This window comes from Perissodus microlepis, chromosome 3, assembly GCF_051167445.1.
Source record: "Perissodus microlepis isolate ML-2025 ecotype Zambia chromosome 3, ASM5116744v1, whole genome shotgun sequence".
Taxonomy (NCBI): Eukaryota; Metazoa; Chordata; class Actinopteri; order Cichliformes; family Cichlidae; genus Perissodus; species Perissodus microlepis.
In genome coordinates, this window is record NC_140463.1 from 32,550,697 (window position 1) to 32,577,511 (window position 26,815).

A 26,815-nucleotide genomic window follows, 5' to 3' on the forward strand; every position below is an offset into this window, starting at 1 on the left:
GCGTTGTCAGAAAATAGATGTGTCGAGAGGTGGTGGGTCTGACTGTAAAACCACAGGCTGAGTCGCTAACGAGTTCTATTGAATAACTTACAAAATATACTTAATTTTTATTCTAATATCACCTAAAAATGAGTGACTGAGCCCATGAGCAGGAAAGAGTGTACAAAGGTCATTTTAGAAAGCCATTTTCCAATAGACCAGTAATCTTTCCCCCCGTGTGAGACTAATAAAGGTTTATCTTATCTTATCGTTTATGTAACCACTGCTATCGTCCTCTGATGGCCTTTGCTATGTCCATGTTTCATGCCACGTTCCAGATACATCGGAATTCGGATGTCCGAACTCAGGAGCAATGTCACTTAACGTCTAGATGCACCAGTCAAAAGAACCAAGTAGCTGGCCAACATCACAGCCAAGCTCGTCCTCATATCACCAAGCTAGATGCTTTTTTGGGGGGTGGGATACAGTTGGTATTTTCGGCAAAATCAAATGTGTTTTCTTTTCTTTTTTGAGTAATTTGGTCCTGACAATAGACATTTGTGCTGAGTGTTTGTTTGTTTTTTTAAAGCATTTTTATCTATTTATTTATTTTCGTCTTTTGTGGACCGCAAGGCTATTGGCGTCTACTCAACAGAAGGGAGACATTTTTAGAGCAGATTTCTTCCAAACTAGGCAATTGGGATCAAAATGTTTGACTTTACAGTGAGCTGTCCCTTTAAGCTGGCCTTTCAACACTTTGTTTTTGAGTTAATGGATCTCTGCCACGTGTAAATATCTGTTGACAGAAGGAGTTTGACGTGATGCTTTCACATCTGCGTCTGAGACTGAGCGACAGTGTTAGATGAGTTACGCATGATGTGCAAATTTCAAAGTGCAGGCAACCGTGGCTGATAATAGATTGTACTTCATCAGGTGACACAAATGGGGAACGAATGGAGGGAGAATGCTTTAAGAAAAATAAAAATTGAGTAATGGGCCTCTGTCCCTGTGTAATATTCTTATGGTGAAACAAGGAAACAAGGAGAGCAGAAGGAGGAGTATGTGTCTGTGTGTAGAGGTGTGTGCGTGGGACGTGGGGTAAAATCAGAAGAGATGGAGAACACGAGAAAGTGATGAGGTCCAGTGAGGTGCCAGAGAGAAGATGTGCTGCACCAGAGGCGAGCTCCGACAGTGTTTGCATGTAATTAATTAACGGCATTAGCCATTTGTTATGCCATTTATTCTGGTAATGACCAAGCCTGGTGTTTGGTTCTTCGCCCTGCGCTCATTCTTTCTTTCATTTCTCCTCTCTGCCATTTACCTTTGTACAACGCTAAGGCGGGGGATTAGGAGACACGGAGAGTGGAAAAAGAAAATCAGGCTGATACAGTGAGAAAGAGGCCTCGGCTTTAATGACATGCTCTGTTACTGCTTAACACAAGACACTGTTCAATAATGTGTTAGAGCGGGCTACACATATTGACAGCGTGAACCCACAGCTCATCGAGAAAAGCCTTTTGTGCGTGTGCACTTAGTCGCATGCTGTCAAGTGGGTGTGCCTATTTGTGTGCGCCCGTCTTTTGCCTTTTGCGCCTTCGCTCTCTGGCGGCGAATCAGACCTCCCGGAGAGCTGAAAGCTTGTTCACCTTGTCCTCGTTTTAGTGGGAAAGTAAACAAGTGAATGAGGCTGATGCACCACCATTCCCCCACTCCCACTCCCTCTTTCCATTTTAGCTGTATTTAACACACAAATCTAGCTAGCTACCATGTCTCCTTGGTCCCTTGAGTTCTAAGCGTGCTTGTGAAAGACTCCTTTGTGCAGCTTCTTCTGTGTCCTTTTGAAAGTTTTCAGGGTTAGAGAAAGGCAAAGTAGTTCTTTCTTGGCTACTCTGATAGAAGAGATCATAGTTTTATTTTGGAGGGTGGCATTAGAGCTAGTTTGGTTGCTAAGGTAGCTGCTATTATCCTTAGCCATGGCCTTCACTGCAGTCTACTAGGCAGTATCCTAGCCTCCCTTGTTTTCCTAACCTATGTCCCTGCCATCCTGACTTGAATCCCTTCTATTTCCAAAGGATCCCGCTCCCAAGCTGACATCCAATAATAAAAGTTGAAAAAAAAAAGTAAAGAAGTCCCTTTAATAGTGACCCCCGGCCGTTTGGTTTCTCTTGTAGCCGTTTCGCCGAGTGACCTTCTCGGTGGTGAGCCAGCCCCAGGATCCTCACCAGCAGGGATCGCTGCAGAGCTGCTACGACAGCGGCCTGGATGAGTCGGAGACACCGAGCAGCAAGAGTTCGTCGGGCCCCCGGCTGGGCGCCCTTCCCCTTCCCGAGGACAGCTACGAGAGGACAACGCCGGATGGCAGTGTCGGTGAGGCAGAGCACATGGAAAATGGTAGGGGCAAACACTGAAAGGAGATGTAGAAACCGTTAAGACACAGGAACAACACATGCACATAGCTGGCTAGAGAAATCCAAGCGGGACGCTGTAGAAAGCATCACAAGCAAAGTGCAGAAACACACGAGCGTCCCTTTTTCTTTCTTTCGTTCTTTTTTTGTGCTAAAATGCTTCTGTTGTCAGTTCGACATTTCTCTGTGCCAAGGGTATGGATGTGGTGTGGCGCTTGTGATGCAACTATTTTTTACTGAAGCCTAAAGCTCATTCAGTGTACATTGTATGAACAACGAGGTCCGGGATTTATTGTAAAACCGAGGTCTCTGTTTCAGAAACAGAAGGCTTATTTGATCAAAGGGGCTACAAGAGGGAATATGTAGCAGACGAATTCTTTTAGATCAACCACCTTTCAGGGCTGTCTTTATCCTTCTAGTTTGTTGCTTTGTTGCACCGTTTTACAAATCCCGCTGAATTCCGTTTGCAGGCTAGATCTCAGCTGCAGGGGAGGATAGGTGTTCAGCAAGATCTCGCTCTCTAGCTTGCCTTGCATTCTTTGAGATAAAGTAAAAGAGGTGTAACGGGGAGGGGGCTAATACTCTGAATTGTTTAGAAGCTGTACAGGCAGCTGCTGCACTGATTTGTGATTTGTGTTTGGCCTCGAGGCCCTCACCAAGGAGTTCATTTTGCTTCAATTAAGGGATCGAACCGATGATCCGTGTGTTGTAATGCATAAAGACTCCAGCCTAGAGAGAGTGGACGGGAGCGGTGGCAAAGTGAAAAAAAAATCCTTTTGTAAAAGCAGTCTCCTGATAAAGTGAAGCTTCTTCTCTTGCAGAACCTTCTCCTCACAGCTAGCCTGAACTAGTTTCCTACCAAAGCCAAAATATATATGTATGTGTGTGTCTCTATGTGTGGGTGTGTGTATCTGGGTGTGCAGTGAGAGATGAGGGTAATGGTCCCATTCATAGTCTAGGAGTCTGAGGCGATGCTTAACAAGGAGTAGCTGTCTTGAGAGTGCTAAGCCTAAGTGCAGAGGCTTCCCCACTGCAGCTTAGGATAAGGATATTCAAATGGCTTAAAGATTCACATCCTCTCTTTTTTACAATGGAGCTGTTAGGCGGATGATGCCCTTACCTTATTTTAAATCAGTGCGGTCAACACAAGCACCATTACATCCACAAGGTGGAGCCTGGACAAATGCCTGGTTCTACCTCAAGGGCCGATGTCTAGTTATGGTGTTTGCACTGACTCGAGACGAGCAACAGAAAGTTAGTCAAATCAGACAGATGGGCACATCAAACAGGCCGTTATACCGGAGTGTCCACAGTGAGCTTTTTCAAATTTCGGCCCCGACACAGATTAAAGGGGATTTGAAACACTTTGATGTGAGCATGTGAGCTGATAAGGCTACCTCGTGGATATTAAAAATCTCAATTTTCCGACAACGAGTGCCCATTAAGTTACCAAATAAGACTTTAAATTAAAAGGATCGTTTCATTTTGGTTTCTGTTACAGGAAGGGGGTGAGTCAATAGCGATCCAGTTAAGGAGCCTGTCGAGTAAAACCACTTTTAGAATAAATACGGCATAAATAGGGAAATGCATTAAACCAAAGATGGAGCGTTTGATACCCAAGGAGCTCTCGTACTGGTCCAAATATGCCCACCAGTTTCACTTCTTAGCTCAATGTGCATGTTTTTGCTAATTCCTCAGCTTGGTGAAAAGCATACTGACGCTTCAGAGGAGATTTGCTGGAGAACAGAGTCAAGGTCAATTCATGAATCAGTCTCCATCTAAGAGAAACAACACTCTCCGCTGTTGCTGCTATCTTTAGTGAGATCGGCTGAACTGGTGTGTGTGTGCGTGTGTGAGAAAGGCAAGGCAACAGCACATGTGTGATTGGAAGAAAAGGGAGCGCTTGTGAACGTTGGCTTGATATTGTTTCCAAATCAGCCTCTACATCTCACATTTCTTTTGCAGCACAGTTATACAAATTGGAGTTCTTACACAGTTTCTACTCCGAGGCTATGAGCTGATATAATCTGGTAGGCAGCGGGGTGGCCTTGTGGTCTGAGAGACTGTAATTGGTCTAGGTCCTGTGATTCAGTCCCAGAGAGAGAGAGAGAGCGAGAGAGAGGGAGGAAGAAAAAAAAAAGCATCTCTGTGCTTCCAGTTAAAGCGTCCTTGAGGATGCCGCCGAGTCCCTGCTTGCTCACTTATGGCAGGTCGCTCTGAATGAGGGCATCAGCTAAATACCTAAGTGTAAAGTAAATGCAATCATCTAAGGTTAGGCTAAATATTGGCAAACTGCTTCAGCCTCTGCGGTCATTAGCATCCCTTCTCGTGTTGTGGCAGGAGCTCGCACAGAAAGCATCAGCACCGCATTTACTCAGTGTTAACCCCCACCACCCCACCCCCCAAACATGCTTTTTTTCCATTTTTTTTTTTTTTTTAGAAAATGAGGGCATTACGAGGTAGAAGGAAAACAAAAGTCAGCAGATGGCTTGCTGCGGCGCTCGATGCCGACAAGGGCATCATTAGCGGCATGTAACTATGTAACTGCAGACATTTATGTGCGTAATGCAACGGCTATGTCCCATGGAAGGCCCAAATCTCAACCTTGCCCCTGGAAGCATTAGTATCTGTTTGACAACTTTAGAAACCGAGGATTTGAGAGTTGTTGTATTTTTCCCCCCCTTGTTATCGATCCATCGTGTTTGATTGCCGTCTCTTTGTGTTAGGGTGAAATGCAGACAAAGGAGAGTGTCCGCTTTTTTTCGATTCGGAGCATTTTCCAGCTCTCGGTTACTCGTTGTCGATCAATGTTCGCACGATGCGCGAACAATCAACCTCCATCGCAGCTGCTCACATTCATGAATGCATGCATGCAAGTAGCCCCCACCACACACACACACACTTCTTGCCAGAGACAAACACACACACGACAACGCATACACACACACACACACACACACACACACACACACACTGTGTGTTCACCCTGCCTCCTTTTCCCCGTCCTTCCTTTCTTTCCACCCTGCACAGATGTGCTGAGGGACCATGTTTTCTTTTCCTCATCTCCTTCATCAAGGTCATGTTGCAAACTTTATTATTTTCTGTTGGGTTCCTTCTTTCCGTGGGGAGCGTTAAAAGAAAAAAATTTAAAATAACAAAAGCAAAACAAAAAACAATCAACCTCTCCATCCAAGACAGATTCTTCCCACACTGACTCAGAACAGGGAGTTCATCGTGGGAATATGAACACATTGTTGACCTCAAACACACACTGCTTGATCAGCCTGAGAGACATCCAAAAAGTCCGTGCCAGGAAGCAATAGGAAGTTTTGCTGCACCTCTCCCAACGCCGCTGAACAAAACTGAAATTTCATACTTGCGAGTTACCTGCTCAGGACGCAAAATAATTCAATTTTGCTGCCATTATGCTCGGGCCTCCGTATCGCTCAGAGACGCCACTCGGTACGTCTCAATGAATTCTTGGTCTTATTTTGATGCTCAGTTGGACCCCCACCCCCCCTCGCACCCTCACATCCTCACTTATTCATAAGCTTACACCGGCGCTCATCAGATATTCATAAACATTTGGAGTCAAACAGCCGATTAGGCCGTTATGGATGTCGAACAGCCCTTCCAGATGTACGCCGTTATCGGCGGGTCAAAGACTCGTGCTCTATTATTGATCGCCGCATCGCCAGGGGGGCAGAGGATTTTTCAATTTTTACCGTGTTAGTTCAAGTGCACTTCAAAATAACATGCTTCCACATCTCTCTTTCATGATGAGTTACGTGTCCGAGGTGTGCAACGTGTTTTTTTTTTTCTTTTTTTGTAAAGGCTCTGCATGAATCTGAGGAGCTCCCGGCACTGAAGATGTAATAACATTTTTCAGTAGATCAGTGCAGCTATGCAGTGTGATGTGCTTGTTGCTGTAGGTCACGCTGCCAAGGATGTATCGCATTTGATCCACAACATCACATTATATACATATATTTTTTCTTTACAAAATTGCTAATATATATCTATAACCTTTTACTTTTAAGGTTCACCTTTTGCATTTAAACCTTGTTATGTACACTGAGCTAGCAGTGGCTATGCTGGGGTTAGCAAGGCCTGCTGATACTACTGTATGTGGACATAGCACCAAATCACAACAGCAGTCGCCTCAAAGTGCTTCATGTTGCACGGTAAAGAACCTACAGTAATATAAAGAAACCCCAACAATTCGAAGACCCTCTATGAGCAAGCATTTGGCAACAGTGGGGAGGAAAAACTCTCTTTTAAGAGGAAGAAACCTTTCCCAGAGAGGTGCAGCCATCTGACCTGACCATTTGGGAAAGTTGAGAATGTAGAGGACAGGACAGTGTTAATAGACTTTGTATTTTCTGCCTGAATTTTGTTTTCAAGAAATATACAATGCTTGTGTGATATTCGCAGTATAACTCACGTATAACCTGACTTGTACCTGCAGGAGATCTTTGACTCTTTTTATTTACCTCTGCATCACAGTGCAGATCTCACAGAGGCTGACGCCTGTGCTGAACGCAGAGGCTGAGGAGCGCCGCAAATTTATTGTAGCCTCTAAGAGAGTGATAGCACGTCCTACTGGCTGCTAATGTTAGCATGCCTCCCACGTTTTCTTTTCTGCATTGGCTGGCAGACAATCACCCACAGCACACACACACAGACACACACACAGACCAAACACTACCTTTCTCCTGTCTGTCCTGCTGAGAAATCTCGGGGTACCACCGCTGGATTACAAACATCATCATTTAGCATTGGCTAGTCGGTTCAATAGAGTAGGACAGACAAGTGGCGCATCACAGCGGTTATCAATCAGGTAGTCAGCGAGAACAAACACCATCTGAGCCTTTGCTAACAAAATCACCAAGAACAAAGCAAACGCCGGACAGACAGACGCTCAAATGCCCACTTTTAGACAAAAATCATCTCTTTGTCGTCTTACACACTCACAGATGCGTGCGCGCACGCACATCCACCCTTCATTCGGCGCAATGAGCCACTGAGTCATTTTCCAGCTCTGTGAAGCACCTCACTAGATCACTTCATTGTTGTTGTTTCTCCATTTCCAAAGCTTTACCCGTTGGAATGCCGCTTTGCCTGGTTAATAGTGTGCGTGTTTGTGTGTGAGGCTGTTCATTAGGCAGGCCCAATTGTAGGGCCAGATGGCAAAGCGAGTTTGTTTAATTAAAACCATTCATATTTCAAGAGTCGAGCGGCAGCGGCGCTGGTCTTAGGTCTGATTTCCCTCAACTTGGTGGCGAGATTTGTGTGTGTGTGTGTTTCTGTAACCGGTAGTGTAAAAAAAAAGAAAAAAAAATCACTCAGCGGAAGGGAGCCGTGCTATCAATCAGCATGTTACACAATATATTCACCCCACTGCCTCCCGCTTGTGCATTCCCCAAGGTCACGGCGTAAAAACACCACAACATTAATCCGAAAATTTAAGTCAGCAAAGGAATGAAAGGGAATGATAATCTGTTACATCTTTAAAAAAGCCTATAAATTATTCGGACGCTTGTGCATTTTGCAGCAAGGTTTAAATTCTGCGCGCGCCTCCAGTCGTGCCGTGTGTCTCTCATTCATTTCCATCTGTCCCTTACCACTCGCCCCTTATTTTCTTTTATTTTTTGAGTGCATGTGATATCCTCAGGCAAGGGGACAGCATGGGAGATAGAAAGAACAAGAGAACCTGGTGTGATGATGTGAGAAAAAAAAACACTGGGGGGGGGGACATAAAAAGAGGCATGAGTGGCAAGACAGAGTACATGAGTAACACACCGCACAGGAGCCTAGAAATGGATGGGAGGTTGGAAATAGACCAGGAGATAGCGAGGAAAAAAAATTAACAGACAACAAAATAGAGAGAGAGAGAGAAACAGAAGGAAAACGCCAAGGATGGAGGTTATGGAGTCGCCGGCAGGGAGTGGCGGTTGACAGACAGAGATGATTGATCACTGCTCAGGTGGAGGAGGCAGGTATTCAAATCATACCCTAGTGTCACATCCGTGATCCCATCTTTCTCCTCACACAGGCACATTTGGACTTTGAAGCCCCTTCAGTGCAGCCTTCACTTCAGTGCCGCAGCACGCTGACAGAATTAAGCTCGAGGAATACCTGCTCTTAAAAACCAACTGGAGAAACCAGAGGAAGGAGCGGGCGAAGGCTCATTTATGTTTACGATGAAGGATCGGTTCAAGCAAAGTGCCGGAAACAAAACTTTCTCTCATTTACTTCTGTTGGCATCCACGGAGCCACATAAATCATCTACTGGTATCATCTTTGACCCACATCTGAATGTTGAGTCTCACTAAGCTCGACTGGGCTTCGATGAACTGTTTAATTCATATTTTCATTTTCTCCCCGCTTTGATCATCGCAGGTCACAGTCTTCATAGTCCGTCTCCAATTGATGCAGAATACAGTAGATCACATAACACACCTACTTCTGCTTCCCTTCACTGGCTCCAACTGAAATCCACTTTAAAATCCTGTTATTAACATATAAAGCGCCACATGGGCAGATCCCTCATTATATATATCCAGCTACTGACAGCTTGTCGCGGCGGCTGGCTACTCAGATCATCTGATCAAGGTCTCCTGACTGTTCCACCCTTCTTACTAAGGCAGTCATGTTTATAAGGTTGTAGCGCCCAAACTTTGGAAAAGCCTTCCTCGGCCTATCAGGTCAGCCGAGTGTGTGCTTTGTTTTAAATGGCTTCTGAGAACTAATTTCTTTAGGTTAGATTCCCCTTAATCGTTCCCTCAGTTTGTTAAATTGTATGAAAGTGTGTATGTCGGAATGAATGTGTGACTCTGTGGTTGGTGACGTGTCTGTGTGTTTGAATGTGTGTGCTTACATTTAATGGTGTGGCTTTTATTCAAACTGTGAAGGACATTGTAACTCTGTGTTTTGAAACGTGCTATACAATTAAAGTCATTATGGAGACTTCACGGTTTATTTGAAGAAAATTTAATGATGTACATCGGAGTGGTTTCTTTTTTCTCCCAGCTTACAGCGTGGAAAAAATGCAGTTTAAGAAAAACATGAGGTTAGTTTTCTGTGGACAGAAGCAGCGATTTCAACTCAAAAGGTAAATAATGGGGTTATTTAGTTGGGAGATGATTTAAAGATTTAATTGTGCAAAGTAATTATGTCATTTTTAAGTTTTTGGGGGGAACAAATTAAATTAAACTGACCTGCCTGCAATTTCTTTAGGGAAACAGGAGACAGCGAAAGGCAAACAGAGGCAAACCAATCCACTAAATCAGGGATGTCAAACTCATTTTACATTGTGGACCAGATGTAGACCGCTTTGATCTTAAGTGAGCCAAACCAGTGACACTCCTCCTTCTGTCAGTGTGAAAAAGTTTAACTACATGTTTAATCCCTGAGATATGTTAACATAAAAAAAGGAATCTCAACAGGACATTTTATTACATGATTAAGAAGTGCTACTGTTGTAGATGAAAGAAACCTGTCAGCACCAGTATTAGTGGTGAAAAAGTTCTGTTAGCGATAGCTGACTGTCCTATAATTATAAAACTGAAAGTTGTAGTTAGTTAATTGATTTTACTGAGTATCCATTGTAGAAAATATACATTTCTACAGTAGTGAAAAAACAGGAATTTTCAATCATTGAATTTTTTTATCTATAACTTTAGTGTTTGAACAGCCATGTGGGAGGTCTTTAGCAGTAACGATTAAGTTGTAAAACCTATGAAAATGCATTAAAAGGACAAATATTTTGCCTTCTCTCGTGTTTTCTAAAGGGATTCAATAGGGCCGATATGGAGTCCTTGCCGGGCTATTTTGGCCCCTGAGCCTTATGTTTGACATCCCTGTTCTAAATCGATTAAAATGTGGAAGAAGATGCAATTAAGAGAGATTTGTTTTAAGACTTGAAAAAGAAAAGATTTGTTGGTATGGTTCTAATATCACTACCTGCGATGTAACTTACAAAGCAACCTGCCACAAACTGAAAACATACGTCGTGCACACACACACCTACACGCACACACACACTGTGGCTGTCTGAGTGTGGATAATGGAATTGCTGCTGTGGTGTTTTGTGAAGCCAGGGGCAGACTGACACCCACTCCTGACAGAGATTACAAAAGCCATTCTAGCTGGCTTACAAACACCGATACACAGAGAAGCATTACACAACCACAATGGCCATTTGGGTTAAGAGAGAAAAAAGTGGAGCCATTTTAGATCGACTCTGTATGTATGGTGTACGCACACACACACACAGAAAACGTGGCAAATGCGTTTTTAAAGTCATAGTCAGGTAATTCCAATAAGACACCCCCCCAACTGAGAGAGGCAGCCATATTGTTTTGCCAGGAATGTGGAAGGATACTCGCGCCTCAGAGTTGGCAGTCGGTCGCATTTCTTCGTCATCTCCTCCGATCCGGATGCACATACTTGATAAAGCGGGCGAGTCGGGTCTTGCAGCAGAGAGATTAAAAGAACAGAATGGTTTTTCACGCCATTCGCTTAGACGCGACCGCCATTTCAATGAGGGCCTACAGTCACGTGCGCCGGCGTGCGCAATTTGTGGCTTTTTAGGTGCAACGAAGCAGCGACGAGCAATTTGGCTCGCCTCCAAACGGCACAGGCAAAAAAAAGGCTATCTTCGACAGCTGTTAATTTGGTATGCACCTAAGCTTCACACGTCTCTCACAATATCTTCACTCCTCATCTGCAGGTGTGGAGTTTGAGGGCAACTGGGATGGGGCGGTCTTCAACGAAGACAATTAAACACCTCCCGGACATCCACCTCCACCCAAAAGCTTCCTGCACTCCACTCTCCATTCCACTCCTTCCACCCCCACCACGTTTGTCTCAGGGCGCTCTCGTCTTCTGCTCAGTTTCCCTCCTCACCTCCTGCCCTGATCTTACCCTCCTCTCTAACTCTTCTTCTTGTTTTTCTTTTTTTTAACTTTCTTCTCTCGCGTCCAAACATCCTGTTAAGATTCCGTGCACGGTTGCGCCGAGGTGCAGAAGTTGTGCAGAGCGAGCACTCTGGAACATCAGGTGTGCAGCACTGGGACACAGTGGGTGCCGTGTCTTTCCCAGCGTGAGGTCCACAGCGAGGAAGGAGGATTGCCCGTAAGGCATGACAATAATCCTAACTCGCCAAGTGTTCATTTATTTATTTGCGCATTTTCGGATTCTCAAGCACGCGATGAAGAGACAGTGAGGTCAGAGGAGTGCGTGTGTTGCAGCACGCCAGCTTCACACCTGAAGCAATATCTGAGAGGAATACTGAGAAAGACAAAGCATTAAGGTCCTATTTTTATGTATTTTTGCTTTTCTCACTTCAGGGAATTCGTCCAAAAAACCCCCCACAAACATACAGGATTCAGGTGTTCGCACGTTCTTTAGGCCGACGCCGAGCCGCTGCTCCTCATGCATTCATTCATGTGTTTGCCAAACATATTTTGTGTGCAAACACCGTCTCTTGCCACCCCGCTCCGTCATATCTTGAGGTTAGGAGATGCAGACAGAAATGCAAGCGTAATAGCCCTCCTGTAGGTTTTTTTTCCTTGCTTTCTTGCTCAACATTCCACACATCTGAAAACTTTCAATTTCATTTGCATGCGAGGAATGCCGCACTGATTACAAAAAAAACAGGCAAACCTTTTCCCAGAGAAAGAAAAAGAAAAGGTGAACAGGGAACAAATTAAACTGTCCAGAATGGGATGTAACCTACTTGTAGCCGGTACATGAACTGTAAAATGTAGCTCTCATTTTGGAGAAAGTTTGTCAGAATTGCTGTAAGATATTGTGACTCCGTGTGTGTGTGTGTGTGTGTGTGTGTGTGTGTGTGAGGCTGTGACCCTGTGACGCTGTGAGAGACATAGTTTCAGCCTGAATATAAGCAGTGACACTGTTTTTGACCTTTAAGGTAGAAAATGCAAATTGTGTATTTTCCCCCTCTCTGTGTTTGTGCACGAGCTGACTCATGCATGTTGTAGCTCTTCCTCTGTTTATCTTACACATTATTTATGTGTGGCACCCAGCCTGCCAGCAGCTTAACCTTTGACCTTATGTCACACTGTGCTTTTTTTGGCCACCCGCAGCTCTGCCGCTCATTCACATTTAAAGGAGTGAAAAGCAATACGAAAAAAAAAAAATATATATATTTCCAAACTTTAGTTCTTCTCGTCTCGCTACCTCGTCCGAGTTTACCCACGTGTGTCTATTTACAGAGCAGCTTGCTGTTCCACATCTCCAGTAGGCACGGCTGCGGACTGGCATTCCTTCTGGAAAAGGATTTTGTCAGGAAGCTTTGCCAGCAATGTCTGCTGCTACCGCTAATTGATAGCAATTAGGTCGCATTATTTAGGAATTTGACATCGTGTTTGTCTTTAATCGGGCTAGTTTGATGAGTCAGAGGCACGGCTAAGTGCTGTAAAACTGTCAAAACAGGGAAACAAATGCTTGCTTGCTGCAGGCATTGAATAAAAAAAAACAACTAATAATAATCAGTGCGGTGTATTGTGTGGAGTGTGTGACCTTAAGATGCATTGTGAAACGTTCCCATGCTAAAGCTATGCATCTTTGTCAGTATTGCCTGGAAATTGCTGATAAGCAAAATAACTGTAAATCTCAAGCATCATTTTCTCGTCGTGACAACTGAGTGAATGTCATTTGACGGTGGAAATGATGAAATGTTCAGGAATAAACACTGGGCCTTAAAGGGGACTTGCAATGTGCATTTCCACCTTTGCATTTCTATTCTTGGACTCTACTAGAATAGCTTTATGTGTAGAATCTGTATTTACTTTTTACTGAGTCTTGGTGCAGCCTGTCAAACAAAGCCCAGCAGGTGAGTGGCGCTCCTGCGCTCACAGCCAGCGCTCTATCCGTGACATGACCGTTATATAATATTGCGCAAATGTTTGAGTTCCATTGTGTGTTTTTCTATCTAGGGATTCTTTTACTGCATTGCACAATGGATCAAAATCTCGTGGTTATTTCTGTGTTCAGTATTTTAATGGTTCTGACAAGATCCCCAACAAAACTGACTGAAATGTAGCAACAGAACAGGACAGAGCCTCCACTGTGTTTTGCAGTTGAGTATAGACTCTGTCCTGGCCTCCATTGTAACAACACGTTATCAAACCTATTGCTGTGGATTTTTAGGCTAGTTGCTTTGTAATCTGACATGCTTTCCCTTTTTCCTTTTCTTTATAATTTTCATACACCGAGAGCAGGCAGGACTGTGGCAATAATGGCTTCTTCACAGCCACCCTTCCACAGAGACCATTTCTGGTGAGGCTACAGTGATAGTAGTTGGATGAACAGAAAGGCAGATGCGTCTCTCAGGTCCTTCATCTGCTAGTTTTAGACCTGCCACTTCTTTTGTTCTCCACTTTTTAAGGACACAGTGCACACCACGAAGAGAAAGGTGAACTTTTCTGCTAACAGCTCATTGGAAATCACATTGTTGTTGCAAAAAATACTGTTTTATTTCTGTCAAACTGTGTTATCTTTGGCATTTTTCACAGATTCAACTAAAGAAATAGAAACATGCTGTTAGTAACAAAGTTCCTAAAAACACAATTTAAAAGATATAATTTAAAACTGGCTCTTTGCTCAGTTGTCTGTTACTTTTTTTTTTTATCCTTGAATGATTCATAGGTCAGTGTTAAGTGGCTTAACAAACAAAATAATGAGAAGAAAAAGAAATATTTTCCCTTGGAGGGAAAATATAAAGACGTGAGGGGGTGGCTCAAGACTTCTGCAAGCCATACGCTGTCTGACTGACACCACCCAGTGGATTTACAGCAGCCTCAATATGGAGCTGTCGTCTCATTATTTGTGGAGACACCTGACTATTTGAAACTTTGGCCATGTGTAATAAAGGCAAACACATTATAATGTCATTTTAAGAGGCTTAATTGGTGCAGAATCACACCAATACACTTATGTTATACTGTGTCGTCTATTAAACTCTTACCATACCAGCTATAGATACTGCGATAATTACTTATTATCAGCCATTATAGATAATCATAAATTATCAATTAAGCATTTAAAGAAGTGTTAACAAATGCTTAAGACGGCAGGATAAGAAAGTGGAGGAAATCAGTTCTAACTGCTGTTAGTGCGAGCATGTCTGCGTGTGCATAGATGCACTCGAATCCAAGTAGAGATGCATCATGCTCTCAGCGGTGCAACAAGACTCGGCCCACCAGAACTTATTTTTACTTCCCTCTTCCCCTCTCGCCCCTCCGCTCCCCTGCTCTTCGCCTCATAAAAATAGATGAAAGCGTGTAACAATGGAAGAAGGGGGATTATCCTTCCGCTCTCTCTCTCTCGCCTTCTCTCTTTGAGGACACAATTAATGTGTCTCATATGGTGGAAGAGCGAGGGAGGAGGGAGGGAGCAAAGCGAAGCGAGGGAGGGAAGGATGGACTGAAATGAAAAGCTAACACACGGTCTACAGGCTGGGACAGTCCGGCCCGCCTGTGGCACAGTTCGCGTTCGAGATCTCCGCGCGGGCCAGCGCTGCCACCTTTGACATCGGTGATGCTGGAGGGCTTCACAACACCGACACACACCGCTCCGAAAAGAGCGACACGGCTGCATACAAAACACTTTGACACATTCACACACACACGAAAGCATCACAAGTACCTCTATATACAGCTGTATGCATGGATGTGCACACCTCCATTCACCTGGAGGGACAATATCCTCCTGAGCTGCTGTAGCTGAGGAATTTCATTATTTTCTCCCTTCTTATTTCCATTCAGCTGCACTTTTTCTTTTTTTTTAAATAGGAACTGTGCTCATGGACACAATAACTCTTGGCCATATATGTATCAGCGAAAAGAAAAAAAGAGAAAAATCCTCTCTCAACGCAGATGTGTGATTTTTTTTCTTCCTCTTTTTTCTATTTCGCAGGGAGGAAGAATGCTCATTATTTTTCTTACCCTGAACAATCCTTCCGCGCTTCTCTCAGAAGTCGCTGAGAATGACTTAATGCATTTTCCAACAGACGTTTTTTTTTTTTTCTTTACAAAGGCTCGTCCATTTAGTCCATCAAAGCAGTTTCCCTGGCGAGAAATTCGCAGAACGGTCAGCATTAGCACCATACATGTTTTATGAAGGCCGGGAGCTCACCCTACTTAAGACAAACGGCACGCATTCAGCGCATTCACGTGGCTGGGAAAATGGTGTGGTTTGTAGGTGTGTGTGTGCAGAACGAGAAAACTGCCTGTGTGTAAGTGTGTGTGCTGCCAATATTTGCACTCTGTCTGCTTCTCCTTTGTTAGTGTGACGCTACTTGCTTATGCATTGTTGACCCATTTAAGGGCTTTAGTGCTCTCCTAGCTCACAGTGTAAACACTTTATTCCCCTACATATAGCATCTGCAGTCACAAACAACAGCATAAATATATACAAAAAAGAAAAAAATCACAGCATTTGTATGCTTTAAAAAAAACAAGATTTCTAAGCAGGCCCTTATTTGTTTTCTCTTCATAAATACTCTCTCTCGTTCGCTTCCTTCCTCTATAACCTTGTCTCCCGTCTTGGAATACGAGGATTCGAAGCTAAATGAAATGTTGTGAGTCGCAGCAGGCAAAAACATTGCCTGGCTCTGCTGACAGCTTGGGAATTATTTTGGGGCACAATGCACCATTTCCCACCCCCCCTCCCATCATGCTGGGGGATGAATATGCACCCGGTAATTGAAGTGCGGCGTCAACTCGAGCCCGTGACTTGACAAATTTCACCTGGCCCTGTTTCCATCACTGCACGCCACTCCCTCCTCCGTGTTGTTTGCGACTTGGAACGCACCTGGTCGTGAAAGGCAAGGAAGCGTGTTCAGATATTAGATCCCGCCCTTCCTCCAGGTGTGGATGTTATTCTTTCCATTTTGTGTGTGTGTGTGTGTGTGTGTGTGTGTGTGAATGTTTCTTAACCCGAGGTCACAAAACAAGGAGCAAAAAAAAAAAGAAGGAAGAATTCTCCCCATCCTTTGTGTGCCATTCACCGTGGCAGCTGTCCTTTCAAGCCTCTAAATGCAACGCAATCACCTCACAAAAGCAGGCGGCTCAGTTATGCGTGGGCTCCGATGACTACAGTCCTGAGCGTGCACAACTTCCTGTGAGGGATGATTAGAGTGGCCAAAGTGGCAGTCAAAAGCCTCAGTTTTAAAACCACAAAAGGAAAGAGAGCCCAGGAGCCAAAACACATAGGCAGGGACGCCCAATCAGAGCGACGTAACCTGACACCTTCAGCCAAACAATGAAGGTAAATGTGGTGTGGATTTGATGAGTGATATAGCCTGGTGACTGTCCACCCCCCACCCCCTCCTTCTGGGGTTTACAAAAAGATTAACTCCTTGAACAAATGCAATGAGGGCACACCTGTTTTTTTTTTTGTTTGTTTGTTTTTGTGCACTTGTGGCAAAGTATGTGTTTCTTTGTCTGTTTCCTGCCCTTTTGTTTGCAGTCTCGCCCGCAGACTAATGGCTACCTTGAAGGCTAAAACAATAGCATTTATCTTCTCTGCAGTTCAAACTTAAGCTTCAGGCAATCACTTTAGCCGAGGTTTGTAAGACTAGAAGTGGCGCAGGGCGCAGGGAGGATTGAGTTTAAGTGGTGGAAAACTAGCGAGCAGTGATCTACAGAGAGCCAAAGAGCTGTTTAAGGAGCTGCTTTCGAAGTCATTTGTCTTTCCTTTTATTCCTTATTACTTTGTGTTAATTTTTTCCCTGTTATCGCAGGTTCAAACAACCCTTCGACTTTTATCAGGTGTTACGAGTGAGTGAGCAGAAAGAAACAAGAAGATATGATGACAAAAGATCCCCTTGCCGCTGATGAAATGACAAAACAAAGCATCCAAATCTAGTTGGTGCATACTGAACAGCACACAAATGTGCATAAAAGCTCATGTTCAGGATGCAAAAAAACTCCCAAAAAATAGATATATATTCAATCTCTTTATACATGCCTATGCCCTGGGATCAGCTTTTGCAAACTTCTACAAACATTGCATCGCCTGCAACTCACTGCGAGGTGTTTTGAGCAGTCGTTGGAGAGATGCTGCTGGCGAGATGTCGACCTCAGGCTGTGTACATACGTAAGCAGGAAGGTGCTGTAGGTGTTTAGTCGGCTTTGGAAGTTTTGAACGATTATGAGAAAATGCGCTCGGATTACTCCGGTGCTTTTTTTTTTTCTTTTTTGCTTGCACCGGGCTACAGTATGCACAGGGGTCTGGGGGATCCAGAGTAGTGCTGTTTAGGCTGCCTCCCACACACAAATGCACAGCTCGGATTTGAAAATCTCCTGGAAGTGACAGATTGGGTTCACGCACGCTGCTGGGAAACAAGTTACTGTCATTATCCAGTTACAGCTGCCGCGATGAACTCGTCCTCGAACTGCTCTTAGGGTAGTTGTCTCGTTTCATCTGTTTGCCCTCTCTCAGCACTCTCCAAACCGTAAACATTATTGCTCATTACGGCCTTTAAATATTTAAAGGGTAATTCACATCAAACTCTGTTCAAACCTCTGGGCTGCTAACAAAAAAGTATTTGGATGTTTTCTGGCTCCTGGAGGGAACCGAGTGTAATCTGATGAACTGCTTTCAAGTGATGTCACCTGAGACAAAAGAAGGACTCAGGTGGAAGACTAAAAGTCTGACACTCACAACAAACTTAGGGTTTAGAGTCAGGCACCTTTTTCAGCCGTCATCAACCCATTAAATGGGCATTATCAGTTATTGTCAGTACGTTATGTGTTGAAAAAGGTAGTTATCACCTCACTGAAATGTGGCCGTTCTGCTCTGCTGAACAGGAGGAATGGGTGGTGTCTGTCCAGTCTGAAAATAGCAACAAAAGTCCACATTAGGAGGTAGTAGGGGTGTTGAAGAGTAAATCCATTTAACTTTCAGCAATGATACATGAGTTTGAGACGCGTCGTTTGAACTTTATCTTCTATTTTCTTGGCATAAGCAGCAAAACTTTTATTTCAGGAATGGAAAAAGGTCACAGTGTTTGGTTAAAACACACCTTTTTTTCTCCTTTCAATGCGAAGCACATATTGCAGTGCCATAATTTGCTAGCTTGCATTGGCATTCATCCACAAAGAATTCACACATCCGCAAGGTCTCCTACACAATCTGGCTCGCTCTCTGTTTATCACTGATTAGAATGGATGATAACCACCTTCCTAGCTTGCTAGTAGGTGGAGGAGGGACTGATAACAACTGACAACGGCAGTTTAATGTACTGATAGCATCGAGATCGGATGAGTGAGAAAGAAGGAACAAGAAGAGCGGCCAAACCTCTGTAAACATCCACGTCTCTGCTCGAGGCTAGCAGCAAACCGGCGGTCAGATAGCATTGTGAGAAATGCAGATGGCGGCTTTTGACAAGAACGTGTGTGCGATAAAACAGGTGCCTGAATCAACTGCACTGGTTGTGATGCATGTCTTTTTTTTTTTAAACTGTTCTTTGCGAGTCATTTCATAAGAGTGCGACGGTAAGTCTGCGAAGTGCTCTTTTTGTGACACCCAGAATCCTCTTGTTTACGCCGAATGCACTTAGCCTAAATAGCACTGGCGGTAATGAGAATCAACACTTTGTAGACGGTTTAGCTTTAAGAGGAAGAGCTCTACAAGTTAGATTTTTTTTTTACTGACAGCGAGAAGGAAAGAGGGAGACAGATGAATGATGGTTCCATCACCTTGCACATTGTGAATGTGAAGTCACTCCAGGGCAGCATAAATCATCTTAATCCCTGAGTGATTGGAGATGAAGCAAGGACACACACACGCATCCATGCAAACACCTCACCTTGTTCCAAACCCCCTGAAATCACTGTTTAAATCGCTCATCCTTATTTTTAAAATCTCCTGCCCTCTCTTAATAGATCACGGGCCTCGATTCTTAATCAAAAGCAGCTGCAGATTATAACCACGAACAGATGGTTTGGGAGTGAAAATAGTATTTTGCGGGCATTTCTTGATTGTTTGCGCTTTTTTCTCCCCTCCTTAACCCCTCCTCTGTGTTATTATGATTATTACTATCCCTGCTTTTGGCGATTTCATTTCGGCCTCGTACGCATTATCAGAGCTTAAGAGTTGCTGACCACTTCCCAAACCCCCCACCCCCAAAAAACCCCACTCCTGTCACGATCTTTCATTAGCGTCAAAGTCTTAATCCACCTCAATACATACATGCGGTAATCCCCCCCCTCTCCTCTTAAAAAGACCATAGCTGTCAACACTCGTGTTCTTTGGCTGAACTCAGCGTGAGGACAAAGCAATTTGTTTCTAAAACATCAGAGGGGTTAGCGGGGGGTGGGGGGGGACTTTGGAGGAGGCAGATGCCAGAGCTGGCTTGCAGAGTGGCGAAAGTGCAAAAGGGATTGCGAGAATAAAGACAACTACCTCCTTTTTTGTGTGGTTTTTTTTGAGGGGGGGTGCTTTGATACGAAGCCTGCAAGGCAAAGTCTTTATCCTCTGGCAAAAAGTAATGATGGAAGAGAGGAAGGAGCAGGAGGCAGAAAGAGGGAGAGACTGTGGGAGTGAAGCAGACGCCATCGGATTCTCTTTCAGGTGTTACGCAACCCGGGGAGAGCAGACTCTTACCCTTCCTCGTGATTAATTGTGTGTCTCGGGCAGGAGATTGTGTCAGTTTAATCTGAAGTGCTGATTGTGTGAATAGGGCAAAAAATAAATAAATAAAAATAATAATAAAGAGAAACAAAGAATGCGCATTTAAGAGCCAGAGAGCACTTCCCCTAATGAAATGCAATGTCTGGTTTTTCATTGGTGCGCACCCTCTAAACGAATGCCTACTCTCTTGATTTGTTACAGAAAAAGAATAAAAGTACAAAGGAAATAAATTACATTCGGTCGCTAAATTGTTTCTCACATATTGCGTTCCTGAATGTAACGTACACGTACCGGAGTGGATGCAGGGGAGCGATCTGTGTGCATTGTTCTTCCCAAAGAAAGAATTGTAAAAAAAGAATGTTGTTTAGCTTCTACCTGGTGCCAAAACAGAGCAGTGATAAGGTTTTCCAACGTGAAATCACTTGTTTGTGTTGGAGTGAGAATTAGGCCACAGACTAGCCTGAGAAGAGAGAAAAAAAAAGATTGCGTGAACGCACGAATAATCTACAAGTTGTTTCAAATCAAGCAAAAGGCAAATGTTTACTACCCACTCAGTGACACCAGGGTTTTGATTTAGGAGCTCGATGTGTGTTTGTGTGTGCATTTATGTGTGTTTGTTTGTGTGGACTGTAAAGGTCCACTGGACAGGGCTCGCTTTACTCACCCTGACAGGCAGAAAGCTGTAAAAAATTGCACCATATTTCCTCTCAAGTCTCTTCAGATACTGAGAAGCAATGTTTTCACAGCTGCCTCACTCTCTTTTCTCCAATTTCCCACTGTGTGTGTGTATACTGTACATGTGTGAGCGCCGCTGTGTGTGTGTGTGTGTGCTTGCATACTATTTCTTTCCTCTTTTTATGTGAGCAGAAATAAAAAAACAAAAACTAGGTGCCAACTATTTGAGGCGCAGAGAGACATGGAAGAGAGGGTCTTTCTTTGTTCCACAAACTTCTCCCCCCTCTCCTTGTTGTCTCAGATCTGTCCACATTTCAGCAAAATACACCCCCCCCACCTCCTCGTTTTCCCACTTCTCTGCAAACATCTTGTTGTAATCTGTTCATGCAAAAAACCCCAATATGATTCACTGGCTAATCAGCCTGCCACCTCCCCAAGAAATGTTATTTCTCGTATTTTGGGGCTTATTTAACTGAAAATGTGATTCTCAACATTCAATGGCGACTCGCAGCATGTGAAACATGGATGTGGCCTCCTCTGTATCCAATTAGAAGCCAGTCATCTATGATGACAGCGCTGTGTCGACAGGGAGGGAGGAGGCGGCTGCTGCTGCTGCTAATAATAGACTAATAACTCTGACGGTGTCTGTGAGTGGTGTTATGTTGCCACGAGACGTTCAGCAATGTAGGAAAGTTTCATGTTCTTATTGCGAGAGTGTTCGGTTGACATTTGCATATGAGTGAGTGTATGTGCCTGTCCAAGTCCAAGCGTCTGCTGCTAGGTTGTTGAATTTTTGACCTTCTGCAGTGCTTTGTCCTTTGTTTTTTGACAAGGCGTGAATAAAAGAAATGAAAAAAATAATCATGTCACTCTACTTCCATAAAGCTCCGGGTTAGCTCTCACAGGCTTAGAGACTCATCAGTAACCCTGTAGCAATAATGTATTCCTCGGCTACTTGCTGGAGGCTTCTGGCTGTAACCAGGTAAAATCAATCACAAAGAGAAAAACCTCCCGGCGATTACTTTGGTCAGTGGCAGATTGCTGCAGTTGACCATAGCTAGCATGCAAGATAGAAGTCGTCTTGTCTGCAAACACTCTCCAACTACTCACCAAGCGGTAGCTGACCTTGTAAATGTGCAGTGCAAACTGAAAACAGAGAGTGTTCACCTTAAAATTCAAAATGAACGCTCACCTTTACAACCAAAAAGTTATGAACGGTTCAGGTTTTATTATTTTCACCTAGAGAACAGACACTTGTCAAAAGAACAGGGAGTACTCTTTAACAAGTGACCTGTGGTTGCCAGGAGGTCACTAACGACTGAGCCTAGAGGTTTCTTCCTGTTGAAAGGAAGTTTTTCCTTCCCACGGGTCATCTGATTGTTGGGGTTTTTTCTTTATTCCTGTAGAGTCTTTATCTTACAATATAAAGTGCCTTGACGCAACTATTGTGATTTGATGCTACATAAATAAGTTAGAAAAGTGTGTAGCACTACTGTTGTGCATTTCATGTGTCAGCATTAATGACATACTATTAACATTTAACTCTGTTCAGTCCTCTTTTTCTCCTGCCCTGCATCTACACTGATTACTTTTTAGTGAAACTGAAAGACTTTGGACTTTTTGCTACTCTCAGTGCTGCCTTGGTGTTTGTTTTATTTCAGAAACTAAAAGGTGTTGGGGCTAATAGCTAATTACACCAGATTTAACAAGCAGATAAGCAGGGTGCAGATCCAAGGAAGGCACCAATAACTAACAGCAGGATGTAGATTACACTTTTACCAACACAACAGCAATCTTCATAGAAGACATTTCAAAAAAGACAGAGCTCGTGATTATTTTTCTATCTCATCCAGAATGACACGCAAACTCAGATGTCGATGTTTTTGCTTCCTACCTTAAAATTCTGTGCCCATAAACCCCACATCTCCTGCCAACCTTGACTACACGCTCCCTCTTTTCCTTTAGGAAACAGGTCGAACACAGAGGCTTGTGCTGCTCAGCTCACCCCACGTTCCAGCAGCTTGTACTGGAAGAAGATATCGATCTGAACGTATTGCATGAAACTTTGAGCGTGGAAGGGTTGGTGTTTGTGCTTCACGTTGCTTCACCTAAAGTCCTCGAGCTGACAAACAGGGGAAAAAAAAGTCATTAATGATGTATCGTCTGCTGCCAGAGCAGACAGATCTAAATAGGTGTAAATATTTGCGAGCTGGTTAATTGCGTGTCCCCTGTGAGAGCGCGAGTGGCGGATTCTGCCAGCAAGACCATCACACCTGCTCTCAGAAGTCGCCACAAATGAAAATCAAAAGGAGTAGCTGGAGAGCCCTTCTAAAATAATAGACGTATAGAGGTCTGCAAGAAAAGCTGAGTGTTAGAAGAGGTGTTTTCATAATGGGATAGGGAGAGTGTGTCGTGGTGTGCCATTGTGTATATACGTGTGTGTGTGTTAGACCAATAGACAGCAACAAAGAAAGCCCACTCCGTTGTCTCACCGTATTCCTCTCTGTGTGGCACATCTCCCTTCCCCTCCCCACCTATGCATTGTACATAACCTTGGCTTAAGTGTCACCCGCACGCCATGGCAAGAGCAGCAGGACACAAAGCCACTGACTGACTGCTGTGAGGCCAAAGGCTTAGGCAACCTTGTAATGTGTTTAAATGTCAACTCTTCTTAAACAATTCTCTAACCTTGGCTGCCATTCAGCCATACTGTGCCCTCATTCACCTTGTGTAAGGTCAACAGGATCACACTGAAGCGTCAGTACTATAGACATGCCAAACAAAGTTACCGTTACTGCCGATCTTTGCGTCCACCTTCAGCTCGATACACTTAAACAGGCTGATTAATAGAAATGGATACAAGATTAAAACTGACTTATGCATAACTACTTAGAGTTCGCTTTACTCATAATCATCGAGGCAGGTACAGCTCTTGCCCATTTTTAAAAAAATTGTCTTCTGCTCACAGTTTTGGTAGAAGGTAGAGAGGCCCGAAGGTAATGTTCCTGAGAGTAGCTGCTGTGATTTCAGAATGGAGTGTTTGTGAGTGTGTGTGTGTGTGCACACTGCTGACAGGAAGATGATATACCGGCTGTGGCAAGTGCTGTCTGACAGTAAATGTCTCTCCCCAACCCCACCCCCCTCCACCCAACCTCCTCCATGTTTACAGTCTTAAATGGATTATGGTCCATGGGCAGCTCCACATCGGCTTGCGCGCACATCTGCTACCGTGTGTTCACGCGCGATGGGAAAGAGATCCCGTAACCGGCACCTCCACCGGGTGCGAATGTGGCCCCCCCGGTTGAACACTAGCATGTCACTAATCACGTTAGCATCGATCGCACGAGCGCCCCGGCTCTGACCTCGGTGTGCTGCGCTCCCCTCTGAGCTTCGATGGAGGTGCAGAGCAGCGTTAGTCAAGCTGCACTTCTTATGGAGCACTTAAGGGCACGAGGCTAACGGTGTCAGTGCATTAAAGAAGCACTAACATGCGGAAACTGTGCAGAAGCTATCACTCAGCAGACTCTTGCCGCTTTCTTTTTTTGACTGCGGTTGGAACTGTGGGGTTGGGAGAGCTTACATGTTTTATCCCCTTGTGTCAGTATGATGTGTGAGTGTGTGTGTGTGAGTGTGTGTGTGTGGGCTGCCACCGCAGATACCCCCCACCCCACCCCGACCCCCTCTTGTAATGCGCTAATATGCATTAGAATTAAGCTCGTGCCTCTGAAATGAAAACACCGGAATTAGCCGTCAAAATGAGAGCCACTGTGAAGAGAGCTGGAAAGAATAGGGGGTGGGGGGTAGCAATATTATGAATGTAATGTTTCTTTTCATAAAGTCAGGGATGAGGTCGCCACAAATGATTCCCCTCGACGTAAGTCCGGGAAATGAAGCTTGCTCTTTTCAACGGGGATAATTAGCTGGGCTGACAGTCGATCCCCATTTGTGACACCGATTTTTTTCTTTTTTTTTTCTTTCCCCTCTCTAGTTTGGGACTATAATCCCTCCTTTGAGGCTGCGCGAGTGACAGAAGTATTTTTGTCCTTCTAGAATATTCCAGCAATTAGAGAGGGGTACAATAATACCCATCATCTCCTTGTAATTAGCGAGCATTTGAGAGGATGCGAGAGAAACTGAGAGCCCTTTTGACCTCAACAAGGGGCTGAGCGGCGGTTTTGTGTGTCTCTGGGTCTCGGCACGCAGAAAAGAGAGTCGAGTTAGGATGAGTAAGCAGTGTGCTTCCCACCAGAGCACGGTGTACCCATCCTTCACTGAAACTGCTGATTCGGCGTTAAAGCCTGTGCACGCACCTTCAAAGAGAGTCGCCGTGTTTGTGTGTGTGTCTGTGTGAGGTTGCGGTTAAAACCCGGGGGGCAGCACCTCTGTGTGTGTCTTTGAAAAGTTCCCTTTACGTCTGTTGTTGTTTTCAGCTGCCAACTTGCTGTTGACTGTCTGTGTCCGGCGATGGTTATCACAGCTGATGATGCCCTTCCCTGTCAGGCCGTGACCCCTCGCTTCCAGTGAATTATCATCCGTCAGAGACAGAGCGAGGAAGAGGGAAGGGGGAGGTGGAGGAAGGATACAGAAGCGCAGGGGACAGAGGGAAGTTTTGGATGAGTGCCTCCGAGGTGTTTAATTGTCTTCATTGGTGACCGCCCCCACCTGCTCGCTTGACACGCTCTTCCCAGCCAAGGCATGTCGTGCATAAACAAATAACTCATGCGCTGAACCATACACCCATATGCACCTGACGCTTTCTAGCAAGTTGCAACTTATACCTTTAGGCCACTCCAGCCAATAGGAAAAAGTTTGAAACCATCTGGTTTTTCCACAATATTCACTGCTTAACAGCGAGCATAGCTTCTTTTTTTATTTTTGTGGTTTTGTGGTTTTTGTTGCTATCTTCAGCCCATCCCTTCCTATATCTCACTCCTGCTGCATGTCTGACTTGAATTACAGCCTCTTTGCAATGACTGAATTAACAGGTGAACACTAGGGGTCATTAGATTACGGTTACCAGAGATTTATGACATGTCGGGGTCTTCGACCTTGGCCTACTCCTGATTTTATTTCACCAGCAAAAAAAGCTAAGTTGCTTCAAACGACTTAGACAAGTGCTCGTGTCATTAAATTTAATTGCGTGGTACCGGATGAGATGGAAAAATAAGAGAAAAAAAAACACGAGCTCCAAATAACACTCCACCCTCCCCTGCTTTTGAAGCAACCTGGATTTGAACATTGCAACAGTTGGAAATGCAGTGGGATGTTGCTGCAAAAGAACAAGTCAAAACAGTAACCCACTCCTCTTTTTATTTTCCTTCCCTAGAGTTTTGCTCAACTTGGATGGGGGAAAAAAAAAAGTATTGAAAAGTTTCAATTAGGAGTTTCAGCCACGGCCACGTTGCGCTCGATCTCCCCCTGCACCCCGGCTCCCGCTCTTCATTGCAGACGGTAGTTTGCAAAGGTCAGCGCTGTCTGCCGGCTTTATTTGAGAGTGTCTGAAGACCCATTTAAGACTGGCTTTAACTTCAAATGTGCTGACCTAGACAGCGCTGATCTGCTTGAGTCCAGGGTAGCAAGCTGTGATTTCTCTTGCTCTCTCCAGCCATCTTTCTACATTAGCCTCTCGCAGTGCTTCATTCATTTAGATCGCTTTCTGAGAGAATGCTGAAAGCCCTTGTAAAATGCTTAAGCAGGCTACATACCGCATGCAATATTCAAAGAGGCCTTTAGTTAAGATGTAGGCATTTCTTTTGGCAATGCATCCAATAAAAAAAACATAGATTCATATTATTTTACTGTGTGATTAGTATGCTGTGCACATGCAGCACATTGGTGTCAAATTAAAGGGAAAAAACACAACATAAAACTATCTTTGTAAGGTGTTAGGTAACCTCATGTCATTCAGTGAGCTACTATATGCTTTAGCTTTGTAGAAGCAACTGGAACTTCACTGGATGGATACATAAATGTTCACTCATTTAGGGTTTTGCTGAGGAGGATGGAGGCCTAACATACTAATATCAGGTCTACCTGTATTATTAATGTAATATTATCCCATTCTTACTTATACAGCAAGTGAACCCACC

The 26,815-nt window shown here is 44.2% G+C and overlaps 1 protein-coding gene across 6 annotated transcripts in view; it reads left to right on the forward strand.

The window, feature by feature from the left end:
* Positions 1 to 26,815, forward strand: part of pcdh7b (protocadherin 7b) — a 116,590-nt gene that overhangs the window by 52,045 nt on the left and 37,730 nt on the right. For 2 of the 6 annotated variants that reach the window (XM_084924097.1, XM_084924100.1), the window contains exon 2: positions 2,151 to 2,346. The exons of 2 other annotated variants lie outside the window; for them this stretch is intronic. In XM_084924097.1, the coding sequence (XP_084780223.1) occupies positions 2,151 to 2,346 (196 nt within the window). Of the gene's footprint in view, positions 1 to 2,150; positions 2,371 to 26,815 lie in introns of all 6 variants that reach the window. 2 more of the 6 variants (XM_084924099.1, XM_084924095.1) reach the window with 1 other exon arrangement.